The sequence below is a fragment of the Oreochromis niloticus genome, linkage group LG16 (assembly GCF_001858045.2).
Source record: "Oreochromis niloticus isolate F11D_XX linkage group LG16, O_niloticus_UMD_NMBU, whole genome shotgun sequence".
Lineage (NCBI taxonomy): Eukaryota > Metazoa > Chordata > Actinopteri > Cichliformes > Cichlidae > Oreochromis > Oreochromis niloticus.
The window spans coordinates 28,314,393-28,329,468 of NC_031987.2; the positions used below are offsets into that span (position 1 = coordinate 28,314,393).

At 36.9% G+C, this 15,076-nt stretch overlaps 2 protein-coding genes across 2 annotated transcripts; one reads left to right on the forward strand and one right to left on the reverse strand.

Annotated features, from left to right (window-relative positions):
- Positions 1–6,580: 6,580 nt before the first annotated feature.
- On the forward strand, positions 6,581–7,618 carry LOC100692752 (olfactory receptor 6N2-like). The gene has a single exon (XM_003456592.2). The coding sequence runs from the start codon at positions 6,719–6,721 to the stop codon at positions 7,616–7,618; it is 900 nt and encodes a 299-aa protein (XP_003456640.1). The 5' UTR covers positions 6,581–6,718.
- Positions 7,619–11,513: 3,895 nt separating this feature from the next.
- LOC100692484 (olfactory receptor 11A1-like) lies at positions 11,514–12,434 on the reverse strand. Its single transcript, XM_003456591.1, has one exon. It carries the CDS (start codon positions 12,432–12,434, stop codon positions 11,514–11,516), a length of 921 nt encoding a protein of 306 aa, XP_003456639.1.
- Between the last annotated feature and the right edge of the window lie 2,642 nt (positions 12,435–15,076).

Below are 15,076 nucleotides of genomic sequence, written 5' to 3' on the forward strand. Positions count from 1 at the left end.
AACATCCGAGATCTCTGTCCAGAAACCCAGAGAGATATGTCCATTCACATATGGAAAACAGAAAAAGAAAATGTTTCCTTTTCAAGATGTTTCGTTAGCCTTTTTCATTCACTCTAATTTTTTTGCATGTATAGTAAGCCTATACTAGTTCAATGATTTAAAAACAATGCATGGGCAAATACACTGAATTGCCCAGTGATGTAAACATCAGATCAGATGTTTATAGGTCAGCTTTCCTGAAGTTGTTTACCTGTTAATTGAGATCCTAATGAGTCCCATAGAGGATGAAAGATTTCTAATAAAACAAAGCCATATAGTCAGTCACTTACCTTCTTAGTTTAGAGCTGAAAATATATTACTCCAATACAGTAACAGTTGCCTTTTCATTTGTTATTCATGAATACAGTTTATGTAATATAGTTCCATAGTCAGTAACGTTTTTGTTTTTGTCAATGGATGTTGAATTAAATGTAACATTGGTAACTTTTGGTGGGTTTGCAGAATTGCACAAATACAGGTATCTTTATTTTGTTGTTATATTCACATTATATATTCTGATTCTCTGCTGTAATTCCACTATAGTGTGCCTTATCTGGACTCACAAAAACCTTCACGAGCCAATGTACATTTTTATTGCAGCTTTGTTAATCAACTCTGTTCTTTACAGCATGACTATCTATCCAAAGCTTTTATCTGATGTTTTGTCTGAAAAGCAAATTATATCGTATCCACTTTGTGTTTTTCAAGGATTCTCATATTACACCTCAGGTGGGTCAGAGTTTTTACTGTTGGCAGCAATGGCATATGACAGGTATGTGTCTATATGCAAACCCCTGCAATATCCAGTTATTATGAATAGAATAACTATATATGTCTGTCTGATTTTAGCTTGGATTATACCTGCTTTTGAAACCTCAGTGCTGGGTGTGCTGTATTCTAATGTAAAACTCTGTAGTTTTACTCTGACAGGAATTTTTTGTAACAATTCAATTTACAAGCTTCAGTGTGTGCCGTCAGTCACAATATCTATATATGGTGTGGTCACGTTGATAAATCTTGTCCTTCTACCAATGCTTTTCATACTTTTTACATACATAAGGATTCTCAGAATATCTTACCATTGTTGTAGAGAAACAAGGAGAAAAGCTCTAAAGACATGTTTACCCCACTTGCTGGTGTTAGTCAACTTTTCTTGTTTTATTTTCTTTGATATAATTATAGTTAGACTGGATTCTGATCTATCGAAAACTCTTCGTTTGACATTGACGTTTCAGTCAATTTTATTCCATCCTCTTTTAAATCCAATTATATATGGACTCAAAATGAATGAAATTTCTAAACATCTCAAGATATTGTTGTGTCAAGTTTACACTGGTATTACTGCACCATTATCAAATGTATGGCATATCATTTGCAATTGTAATGCAAACTAGATAATGGCGTACCTTATCTCTGATTTTACATACAAGATAGAGAAAAGAGATCAAATTTATAGAAATGTCATGACATTTATGTAAATGTTGATTTCTGTTCTTCTATTGATGACAACATAATGGTCATAAAACAAAGACAAACAAGTTCTTAAACTGTTTCTGCTAATGTTTACATTCTAAACAGCTTATATGCCTGCATTTCACATTTTCCCTTGTTTATTGTCATAGATTATTTTTTACTATTGTATAGTCACATAAAAATAATTTAGTAAAATGAATCAATTAGTAGAAGTCTCTCTTTGATGCTTACAAGCATGAGCACAAGCATGTGGATATTCATCACAGTGTCTTCTGTTTTCTCAGTTATATATATTTATGCAGCTAAATAAGCTGTATATAATGATTTACATTTTTCTGTTGATCCTATCATCAGAACATTTTGAAGCCTTTAATTTGTCCATCCATCCATTTGGTGTATCTCTTCATGTAATGTGATAGTATTTTTAGAGGAACGATAGACAGTCACTGACACACACCCACGTTGTGGCTTGTGATGGTCGACGGCTGACCACATGACCAATTGCACCTCCATCAGGTACATGAAGCTTACAATACTTTAAAAAGTTGTTTTTTTTTTTAAATGAAAAATTATTTTGAACTTTCCATAACTCGTTATTTATAGATGAGTTAAAAACCTTAGTTAAAAACCTTAACAAATGATAAATGGACTGGTACTTTTATAGCACCCTTCTATGCACTCAAAGCACTTTCCACAATAAGTCTTATTCACAAAATAACATCCATATTCATACAGCCCTTTTACCATGACTAAGTGCTTTTTAAAAAAAATTTTATGGTTAAAATCTATTGTCAACAAGCGTGTTACTGCTAGGAATTTTTCACCCATACCTTAACAAATTTTACTTGATGACTGCAAATCTGAAAACCATTTCATCTAAGCATGTCCTGTTTTTTGATTGTGATGTTCGAATTATTGGACAAGTATGACTGGACAGAAATTGTGATGCATTTTCAGCAATTAAGAAATTAAGTTTGTGACGTGACCCTTCGGCAGCGATGCCAGCATAGTTTCTAGCTTTGCTCACATAGTCACAGTTTTTCACATATCCTGTCATACAAGTTAGTTATTTTGAGGCCTATCCTACTGTGGACACCTCGTTAACCAGAGACTCATGGAAAAGGGAGATTGTTCAATCACCCTTAAAGAAGAAATTTAAAGAATCCTCCGTTACTAAGGATGACCTCAACTAGGTTATTGCTAACGGCTTAAAGCTAGCACTTCAAGAACAACAAAAGTCCCTCGATGCGATAGTTGCTTCGGCAGTCAGAGAAGCTATGGACTCTATCTTGGACCAATGAAGTGGTAAATGATGTTAGCGGCGAACTCGAGAGAATTGCTACAATGGCTAAGTGTACTCAAGACCGAGTGGGTTCAGTGCAAGCAGCTGCATGAGAGGACAGACAATTGACTATCAATCTAAAGAAACAACTTGACCAACTCGCTACAAAGCTCACAGATGTGGAGCACAGGGGTCGCAGGAATAACATCAGACTTGTTGGCTTACCAGAAATGACAGAGGGCTGTTGGCTACATTAAGGTTAATCTCCCAAAGTGGATTCCATCGCTGGAGGGCACTTTGACATCGATCGGACACATTAGGTGTATGACAGCTGTGACACTAACGAATAGATAATTTTTGCTAGCTTGGAAGTTGTGGTCGGTCGAGCTAACCCTCTTCCCTACTGTTTGTATTTGGTTGTAGGAGCTGGAGCGGGCAAGTTAATTACTTGGAGGTTTTTCTTTCTTTTACCTTTCATTGTCAGGTATGTCGGATTTCATGTTGGTGTTTTTTTTAAAAATCTTATGTCAAATATGTTCCATGTAAGTTCATAGTTTATGTTTAATGTAAAAATAAATCTACAATTCCCCTGTGGGAGAGGAGCTGGAGCAGGCAGGTTAATGACTTGGAGGTCTTCCTTTCTTTTACGTTTCATTGTCAGACACAATGCAGGAACACGATGGTTACACTTGCAGACCTATGGATGGATTTCTTTGCGGTCTTCACCAGTTTTTGTATATAGTTAACTCCTTTCCTGCACCTATTCCTGCCCATATTCCTGTCCAATGTTAAAGTTCCACTAGCATTAGCAGAACATCATGGTACCTGGCAGGAAAATAGTAGCCTTATATCTTACTATACATCAATGTCCCTCTTTGGTTATCTTCATATTGGGACCAGTGTTGAATATTTGCGACATCGATGCTACCGTTGACTTTTCTATCATTTAATGTTAATGGTCTTAACTCAGCCATTAAGCCTGCACATGTCCTTGAGTACATTTACCATTAAAAAGCTGACATTGGTCAAGAAACACATCTCAGACAATATGATGAGTTCCGTTTTAAAAACAAACATTACAAATTAATAGCTTCATCCTGTGCAACAAATAAACCCAAGAATGTTTGTATCTTGCTGAAGAGGAAATTCGACTTCGCCATCAGGTATAGCACAAATGATAAAAATGGCTGGCTGGCACTTATCACTGGCAGTATTTTAAATCACAAACTAGCATTTGTATCTGTATACTTTCTCTACTTGCCAGACAGAGACTTTTTTATCTATATTGCCAAGACACTATTAGACATAGCTGGACTGGCCATCGGGCATACCGTTTTTTGTTTTTTTTTGTCACGGTATAAACAACGAAATGTGGTGGATTGGCCACATGCTGGCCGATGTGCAAAAATAACTCATTTGTTTGATGGTGGCTATGGCGGAGCTACCATAAAGGCCAGCAGGTGGATGAGGGAAGGGGAGGCAGAAGGAGGAGAGACCCGAGGCAGCCGCCGGTCGGAGCGATAGGTGAACTGAACTTCAGGTAAGAAGTTATGACCTGCAGTCTATCTGGGTCAGATATAAACCAAGTTTAGGTGGAGTTTATTTTCGTTGTGCTGACTTTTTACCGTCAGTTACAATAACTCGTACTGCGTACTAGCTAGCATGACGGAGTTTCTATACAGCTGGGCGGGTGCTATGATTTTATTGATAGTGAACTTTATTTTATTCATGAGGTTAGCTAGTAGTTGCCAACCGTCCTGTAAAAAACGGAATCGTCCCGCCTTCAGAGAAAATATTACGCGTTTCGTATTGAGCTGAAAAGGAACACAGTTTGTCCCGTACTTCAGCCAGGATGGAAAAAGACACAAAGGTGTCATTCTCTCCTCTCCCTCTCCCGTTGCTATTTCAATCATGAAACTGATCAGTGATCAGCTGATCGGCTTTTCTCTCTTGTTTGTTTATCGCCCACTTTGCGCCAGAAAGAGGAAACTGCCGGATGTCGCGCTAAACAACAGCAGCACGTTTAAGCTTGGTCAGCTGTTGTTAGAATGTATTTAATATTAATATCTAGTATCAGCTGATGTTTGCTGGAGCCACAGCTGTAAAAACTGCTGGTCATGATATCGGTTTGTATATCTGGTGAGAGGGAAACATGAAGATGAAACCAGGAGATGTCCTTACTAAATCATCAGAGCTGAACAGGTGATGGAGAAACAGGTTTACCTTTTAGGTGACATGAATGAGTTGAAGGAAGGTTATGAACTGTTTCTGAGAGACAAATAACACCAGGATCCTTTTCTACGTAGCTGACAGCTGTTAACTGTGCAGGGGCAGGTCTAGGAAAGTTTTGCCAGGGGGCCAGGTAGGGCATTAACAGGGAGAGGGGGGCACAAATAAAATACTTTTCTTTCTTATTCTCATTTAAAATGTCTCGCTTTGAATAAATAATTATCTGAATCTTACAACCAAAGTTTTTAGTATGAAGTAAAATGTATGGAAATCATACATATATCAGCAAGACAGTGTACATCACTGTCACAACAGCATTTGTTTTCATCCAAAGGCTTTATGGCTTTTCCTATAATACCTGGTGGGCCGGTCTCTAGTCAAAATGCCCGGGCCGATTTTTTGTCCCAGTACAGCCCTGCTATTAGAAGACAATGATCATTCTTAGTGTTGGGAGGTGACTTCAATGCTGTCATCAACCCTGTTATTGATAAATCTAATCCAGATGCAGCATCTAATCTCTCATCGTCTCTGTTGAATGCATTCATAAAAGATCTCAACCTTAACTATCTCTGGCGGATGCAGAACTTTGACACCAGGGATTATACATTCTTCTCCAACAGACATAAGACATTCTCTAGGAAAGACTACATTTTTGTTTGCCCTTCCCTAATTTCAGGTAATACATCTACATCTATAATACATTCTATTCAGCCAATCTTGACATCTGATCACTCAGCTTTATTATGCAGTGTTGAACTGCCTAACACTAAGACTAGGGCCTTAGCACAGTCAAAATGAACATACTGTTATGTCTTAATTTCCTTTTATTCATGTTGCCAGTCCTCCCTCCTCTGACTTACTTTAAGGATATACACTCTGTGGTGTCTAAATTTATTTGGAATGGGAAAAGGCGTAGGAGACGTTTCTCAGCATTGCAGCGGGCCAAATTACTTGGTGGTTTGGCAGTACCAAACTTCGAGTTTTACTACTGGTCATTCAAAATCAGTGTGCTTAGGGGGTTGTTCATGAGGCTACTATTGCATGGAAAATGATTGAATCCGCTACGGCAGCACCACATAGACTACAAGATCTCTTGTTTTCCAATATACACACCAAAAAGCTCAGCAACGATAACAAATTTGGGCCTCTTATTGCAAACTCTATAAATGCTGTAGCGTCTTTGTGGCAGAATAGACCGACAAAACAAAGTGTTCCATTATGTAGAGCCCACACTTTTTTACTAACTTTTCCAAGTGTTTTGCTCTCAGTACAGTACAGTACAGTAAATTCCTATAAGCAATAAAATTCTCTTAAAATACATTTACTTATTAGAATCGCATGGTTTGCTGTGCACCTAATGCTGAATTATTTTTTTTCAAAGTGCAAAGTGTGGTTAGGAAAAATAAAGAAGAATGTGCACCCATATAGGTAAGGTCTAACAGCTAACAGTGTCTTAAAGTGGTCAACATAGTAGCAAGTCCATGTGGAGGGTTTAATGTGATCCATAGAGACGGAAGTTTCATTATATAGCTGATGTGACTGGAGCTGTTCACTTTCAAAATACGAACACACACCAAGTTTAGGTATCTGTGAATAAGACAATCTACATAAAACAAATATTTTATATACACTGCTTGTTACTCATTCTACTTGTTATAAATTTTATTTCAGCTTCTGATCTTTACGAATGCTGAAATGAATGCAACATATATAACTTTTGGTGGTCACGTGGAAGTGGAGAAATACCGTTATCTTTATTTTGTGGTCATGTTTATGGTATATGTTCTAATAATTTGCAGCAATTCCACTATTGTGTGGCTTATCATAGTTCAAAAAAGCCTCCATGAGCCTATGTACATTTTCATTGCAGCTTTGTTAGTGAACTCTGTTGTTTTGAGCACTGTCATCTACCCGAAGCTTTTGATTGACTTCTTATCTGAAAAACAGATTATTTTGTATCAAGCCTGTCTCTTTCAAGTATTCCTGTTTTATGCCTTAAGTTGCTCAGAATTCTTACTGCTGTCAGCCATGGCTTATGACAGATATGTGTCTATATGTAAACCTCTGCAATATCCTTCTATAATGAGAAGAACAAGAGTCAATATTTTCCTGGTTTTGTGCTGGTTTTTACCTGCTATTCAGGTTGCAGTGCCGATAGCAGGAAATGCAAATACACCACTCTGTAACTTTACTCTGAACGGTATTTTTTGTAACAATTCGGTAAACCGTCTTTATTGTGTTAATTCAAGAGAATTATCTATATATGGTATGGTTGTTCTATTTAACGTTGCACTTTCTCCTATGTTTTTTATACTTTTTACATACATAAAGATAATTATAGTTGCCTATCAGAGTTGTGGAAATGTCAGAAAAAAAGCTGCACAAACCTGTTTGCCTCATGTGCTAGTGCTTATTAACTATTCTTGTTTGCTTACTTATGATATGGTTATAGTTAGACTGGAATCAGAGTTTCCTAAAACTGCACGTTTTATAATGACATTACAGTTTGTAACATATAACCCTCTCTGCAATCCAATTATATATGGACTAAAGATGAAAGAAATTTCTAAACACCTCAAAATACTGTTCAGTTAATTGCAAGTAAACCAATTTATTAATTTATAGTCTTTTTTATTACTCATTTTTTTATGAATTGAACACTAAAGACAATCACCATTTTCAGCAGTAACTGATAAGCTTCTGCAACTATTCAAAAATGTTTTACTCTGTTTAGTCATTTAAATTTTTAGATTAATCATTAAAAATATTATTTTTTGTACTTGTATTCTATTTATTCTTTTTAACCCTAGAACACTATCGCTGGGTGATTTACACCCGAGCAAATACATTTACATGATTTCTCTCTCCTGCAGCTGTCTGCGTGTCGAGGAGCCTGTGCCTTCACCAGGAAAGTCTCAAATGTCCCAGGAATGGGTGGACCAAAGACCATTATTTTGTTTTAGGAGTGTTTTTTTTTTCATTTTGTTAGACATGGCACAGTTGAAAGTAAAAGAAGACCACTCTAATTTGTCATGTGTTGTCATATTTTGATATATTTGATTACTTTTTATTGGTTATATTATATCGGGTAAAAATCACCTGGCATTAGTGATTGTGTTACTGTTTATAGCGATAGTGTTCTAGGGTTAAATATAGAGCACAGGATCATTTGAACTGCACCACAGCACAGTGTGATGTTCAAAAACTGGCTTAATGTTTTCCTCCTAAAACTAAGAGTTGATCAATATTTAAAAACCAAAATGAAAAGTAAACAGATATTAAAATGAATGTCTGATTTCACTCTCCTCAAGTATATTTCTTAATAATACGTGTGTTAATAGTTTTATCTATTGTGATTGCCCCTATTGATTTTCACATGTGAACATCCTTCTCAATGGATACTAACACAACCTCAGGAGAAATGAAAAAGGGATGAAGTAGTGTAACATGAGGTCGAGTACTTAAAAAAATGAAACAGTCAGTTTTTATCTTGTGCTGTGGCTCTGCATAAATGAAATAGAATTAAAATCTTGTGTTAAATACAGTTCAGACACCTCAAAATACATTTTATTTTACAGTTGAAAACTGTATATCTTGATTTTTTTTCCCAGTTTGTTTTCTGTGTAGTGCAACAAAACGTAATTTAGCTACTAGTTATTACTTTCTTGTCTGGAAACGATCCTTTATTTGGTCAGTTTTTACTATTTTTGTTCTGGGTGTAACCTGAAGTCTCTGTTGAGATGACTTCAATCAATAGAGGCCTTCAGGACCAGCCAGGCTTCCACGTATTAACCAACTGGAGAAATAGTACAGGCCCTTCACTGACACAGAATGGGGTATCAAAACACAAAACAAAAACAAACAAACAAACAAACAAACTCAGAAGTGAACAACCGTACCTGTTGATTATAATAGACTGATATAAAATACAGCTGGACTTGAACTCTCAAGTGACATTTTTGGTATTCTGGCCTTAATAACTAATAGGACAGTTTTTGCAAGGCATAGGAAATCTCTTGTCTCTGCCAGTTTTTTAACTGTTGTTCATCTACAACCTACAGCTGCTTTGCTACCTCCATTCACCTTGCTAAGTTTAGTTTAGTTTTTAATGTTAGAGCCCTTGATAATAAGACTTATTTTTAAATGATTTTACAATTTTATATTTTTAACAGAAATGTGAATAAACTCTGGAGAGGACAGCCTAGTTGGTGAACTATGCCCTCCCTTTATGATTGTTTTAATTGGCCCAGAGAAAGTGGCCAGGGTGATGTTTCGGCTGTAGCATTTATCAAATGTTCACTTTTTAAGATTGATGAACTATGTATCTCTGAGGTTCTGGTTTTTGAACTAAAATGTGAAAGAGCTACTGTGTGTACAGTAATGTAACAATCTACTAAGACTAAATTAGATGTGAAAAAGTAATTTTTTAAATACTTTTATCAGGAAGGCCCAGATGTTGCCCACGGCCAAAGGATGAGTCCCAAAGGACCAGTGGCAACAGGCAGTCAACCCTGCTAGAGACTGGCTTTCCTTGCAGTTTCTTCATGGTTATTTGCCTATGGGATTCCCAGGTACATCCGACTACATTTTTCCAGTCTGAATGACATTCCGATGTTGTTGCTGTCAGTTACTCAGGGGTTTCAGGCATATGCAGAACACGAGTGGGGACAGCGCATCTCGTTGGTAAATCCCGCACTTGATGGCAACTTGTGCTACAGGCTTGAAGTTCGCCACATCCCCATCAAAATTCTGATGAAGGCTCTTAGTGTCCTGTTTATCTTGTAGAAATCTACGCATGCCAGGATCTGTGTGTGGGGTATCGAGTCATAAGCTTTCTTGTTACAGGTACCTTGTACCAGTAGCTGGTGTTTTGTTCCTCCGGAATTCCTTCTTATTCCATTCTGTGTATTGAGCCATATGTCTGTTCATCTTAGCAGGGTCCATGTGGTGTGGTGACCTGTCCCTCATGGTGGTGACCTGTTCATTTGTGCTGCCAGACGCTCATGGACTCTAGTCAGCTTCTTTAGCGTTTTAAGCACTATTTTCCTAAATCCAGCAACACACACTGTGTCAGTTTGTGAGAGCCGGGCTCCATTATGTAAATTAGCCTCTATAAATGAATTGTTTCATGTCCACTTTAAAGGCCTGTGGTATGTAGCCCATATTTAAGATTGAGGTATAATTTAAGGTAGGACTTCTTTGAGCATTCTTGTTGGAATGGGGTCTACTAGCTGTAGTGACAGACGTACTGTGGTGTTACCAAGTGATAGCAACACCAAGAAGAAGAAACATGAGAAGCTTTAGAAGTACCAAGGGCTGAGAGAGGAACTTTAGAAGATGTGGAGGGTGAAAGAAACAATGGTTTACATAGTAATTTTAGGACTTGGGGTAGTGAAGGACATCCCAGATCTCTGTCAGGAAAAGTGCAGTCCAAATAACAGCAAAGATGCTGCACAGGACCCTTAAGCTCCTTAAGCTTATATTAGTAAATATATTCAACACCAGAGAACTTTGACTTCGGTTAACTTAGCCACTAATAATGTAGGTATAGCGGTCTGTGGTTAACAAACTCTCAGATAGGATGATATACTGGCAGCCATGAAGAGGACCAGATGATGAAAAAAAAAAACACCACAACAAACTTGAATCGTTTTCCAGTGCTCCGAATATATTTCTTTTAAGGACACAAAGGTTCAACAATCTCACCAGCAGCACATCTTAACATAAACATCATTCCTTTGCCACAAGAAACTCTTGGGTTGCTTTTGCACTCTGCTGTAGGTGATGTGTGAAGTTTTACTTCTAGAAAAAACAGTTTTAATACCAAAATAAAGCCAATTTCAGGAAAAAACAATGATGAAAATACACTGTATTACAAGCTTGTTGTTAGCTAGCAATTCTACACCTATGTGCTACTCTTATATTTCTTATTATGTTTGAGTAATTTGTCACTCTACTGTCTGATAACATTGCAAAAGAATACTTACATATGTAAGGGGAGGGTTTCATTTAACAGCAGGACCCAAATCTGCATTGTTATCAACAGCTATGTTTCTTTTCCTATCAGTGCCCACGTGAAGAGCTGCTTTCATAATTCTTTTTCCTTTTGTGTTTACTTTTTTCTATTACATATGATTTTGAAAAGTCTGTCAATATGTAGCTATAAATGTGACTGTTAGTATAGAAGTCCTCACCAATTTGTAAAAGAAGAGTTCATTACATCAATAAAATGTTGATTCTCACACAAAGTGAGAGATTGTAAAGTGAATTTAATGGATTTAAAAAAGTGTTATCGTTCTTCACTTCTAACACTTTACTGTAATGAGAAATGCAGGTAAGAGTCTGCTTTTTAAGAAAAAGGAGAAATTACAAAGAGAGATAAATCAATATTTATATAGGAGCTTTATCAATATAAAGAATATCTGATGAAATAAACAATAAATCTGTTTCAGGGATCAACATCAAACATCTCACTATACTTTTTTGTACATCACTTTTCTTGGCAGAACAATCTCTTTAGGTGTTTAGAAATTTCTTTCATTTTTAGTCCATATATGATTGGATTAAATAGTGGATGATATAAAACCACTTGCAAAGTCATTATTAAACGTACAGTCTGTGAAATATCAGATTCCAGTCGAAGTATAATAACTTCACATGTACAGAAGAATGAATAGTTGAATAAAACCAGCAGGTGAGGTAAGCAGGTCTGTGCAGCTTTTTTCCTGACTTCTCTACACCTTTGATAAGATATTACAAGTATCTTTGAGTAAGTGAAAACTATGTAGAGCATGGGAAAAAATACAATATTGAGCAAAAGAATCACACCATATATAGACAAGACTCTTGAACTCACACAATGAAGTTTGTAAATTGAATTATTACAAAATATCCCTCGCAGAGTAAAGTTACACATTCTTCTAGTAGCACTTAGTGATGTTGTTCCTGCAACCTGACAAGCAGGCACAAGCCACGCTAAGACCAAGAAAACAGAGATGGTAGTTTTTTTCATGATTACAGGATATTGCAAAGGTTTGCATATAGACACATATCTGTCATAGGCCATGGCTGCCAACAGTAAAAATTCTGAAGCTCCTGAAGTGTAAAGTACAAAATATTGAAAGTGACACATTGTGTGTGATACAATCTGTTTTTCAGATAAAACATCAAACAAAAACTTTGGGTAGATGGTTGTGCAATAAAAAATAGAGTTAATCAGCAAAGCTGCAATAAAAATATACATGGGCTCATGAAGGCTTTGATGAATCACAATAAGATAAATGATGGTGGAATTAGAGAAAATGACTGCAGCATATATTGTACAAATAATCAGAAAATAAACATATCTGTACTTTTCCACCTCTACATATCCATTAAGTGTTATGTAAGTTAAATTTAGTTTATTGTCCATTGAGTTACCTGGCTGTGAATTGTATTTACGAGATCCTATCCACAGTTCTAATGGGGCATGCTCTGAGCATGCAGTATGTTTTTAACCACACTACTTCACCCTCCACGGATTTCAGCAAACTCTCCACCACAACAGGCATTCATGTGACCTTCTTTAAACTGAAGAGTTTTTTTGCCGGACTTCGAGGCAGCTTTGCAGTCCACAAGTTCAGTGTCTAAAAAACAGTGGCAAAGATATGTAACTTAATGAGCCTACATCAGCATGCAAGTAGTATGGCTAAATCGTAATTCTGTTTTTGCATACAAAGCAATAGAATCACAATTTACTTCAAAGCTTGAATTTATTATGCCATCTACTAGGGCTGCTCAATTAATCGAATTTTAATCTCGATTATGATCTGGGTTTTCAACGATCATTAAAAATGACTGAGCCGATTATTAGCACCTCCCTCGTGCTTTACTCTCGCGCTGCTCCGTGTGGCAAATCGAGCGCACCTCTCTGCGTTTCGAACACCCGTCACAACAATTAAGAGGACCCGAGGGAAGCTCGGAAAGCTCGGAAAGCTAAGCAGAAGTTATTTGGAGAGGAGAGGATAATGGCTGCTGAAGAAAGAATGCCGTTGGTTGAAAAGAGAGGTAAAACAACTTCAGTGGTGTGGAAACCAATGTTCCCTCTAAGCTGCGCACGTGCGCAATGCGCACTGCTGGCACGGTGTCTGCGCACAGAAAATCTGCGTTGCGCACAAAAAAATCTAACCTGAATTGAAATTAAAATTAAAACTTTAACAATTCTCTTTTGCAGTGTTAGTCAGTAAGTGACTGGCTGCTCCTGTATGGGATTAGAACGATGCCACCTTATCCTATAGTCCAGCCAATAATGCGATTCACATTCGTATATACGCAGCTAATCAACGTTGTTGACAGGCTATGACAGCGTCCTTATGTGCCGACACCGGTGTTTTAGCGAGCAAAGCGGCGTGGCTGATGTGCAGTGAAGCCACATTAATGACAACGTGTACAACCATTGGAGATGTGAGCAGGACAGACGGAACAATTGACGGAAAAAGTGTGGACTTTATACCAGTTTTTAAATTGTGTTGATAGGCCACGTAAAACCAGAGTTATGATGAAAATATATGCAATGTTTGGTTTTCTTCCTGAATACTGTCGTTGTTTATATTTACTGCGGGAAGAAACGGTAAAAACTGCGTTTTATAAGGAAAACGCTCGAAAGCACTCTCCGCCTGTGAGCAAAAACAAAACCAAAACCCCTCACCCTTTCCTATTGGTCGAAAAAAGTACCGTGTCGACCAATCAAAAAATTATATGGCAACGTGGCATCTAGTTGTTAAGAAACGGGGGAAGTTTTAGGAGTGACGGCGGTGCTTTGATATGTGAGAGATTTGCGACGTTTCACGCAAATCTTGTGTAGTTAGTGTGTAGTTAGTGTGTAGTTAGTGTGTAGTGTAGTCAATAGTTTTGTTGTGTGTGTCAGAACAATGAGGCGGCTGCTGAATGTTACAGGTGTTACAGGAGTGATACATCTCCTGTTGTCAGGCCTGCAGGTATCAGGCTGTTGTTCTCCTTTATCTCATAGTGGACAGAAATTATTTTTTGGAGTGGCACAAATAATTTGTGTGGCATCAGATTTGATGCAGAACAGCTGATTGTTCTGTAAATAGTTTGAAATGTTTATTTAAAAAACGCCTTGGCTGCATTAAAAAAAATAAATAGCTGCAAAAAACTTTGTTGTTTGCCAAACTGAGTTACTTTTTTGAAGAAGTAACTATATAATTAATTGCCCAACATTGGTCATTATATACTGTATTTTGCAGACAGAGAGTTACAGGACTCTCTCGCAGACCACAGACTCATAATACAAGTCAGAGCTTTATGAAAAAAAAAAAAAAGAAAGAAAGTTGTGTTTTCAAAATTCGAGTTCAAGTTATTTTTACTTCCAATAGTGTTAACATACTACACAGGTCATGAACAGGATTTTTTAAATTTTCATTGTAAGTGGGCTAAAGCAGTTAATTAAAAGTAGTCTGACATAAATGTAAATGCTGTAATTTGATTATTTTAATAAACCATGTAACTTGGATGGATTCGATGCTGGCGTGACCACAGTGCACACGTCTGATGTCGCTCACAGTGGTCCAAGGGACGCTCAGGGAGTTTGTGTGTTCGCTCAGACACATGAAATATTTGAGGGAACATTGGTGGAAACATTATGGGTTCGCGGAGTCAGACGTGGATCAAATATTAAGCAGTATTTTGAAGTTCACTAAACATAGATGTTTACATTTTTCATTTATTTTTTATATTGCAAACATTTGCACTGTAATCAGTATTTGCACACTATTTTATATTATTTTTTGACAATCTTTAAAGCCATTATTCAATACATTGTTATTGTTAAATAAATATCGTCAAATAATCGAGATCTCAATTTCAGTGAAAATAATCGTGATTATCATTTTTGCCATAATCGAGCAGCCCTACCATCTACTTAAGGTGCTTTGACAATTGATCTCTTAGGGTAGTAAAGAAAAAATAAAAACAACCAAAACTTGATTAACTTATTCTGTCTTTCATGAGAAAAAACTAGGAGGCTTAGGTCCACTAAAGTGAAACTCACTCTAC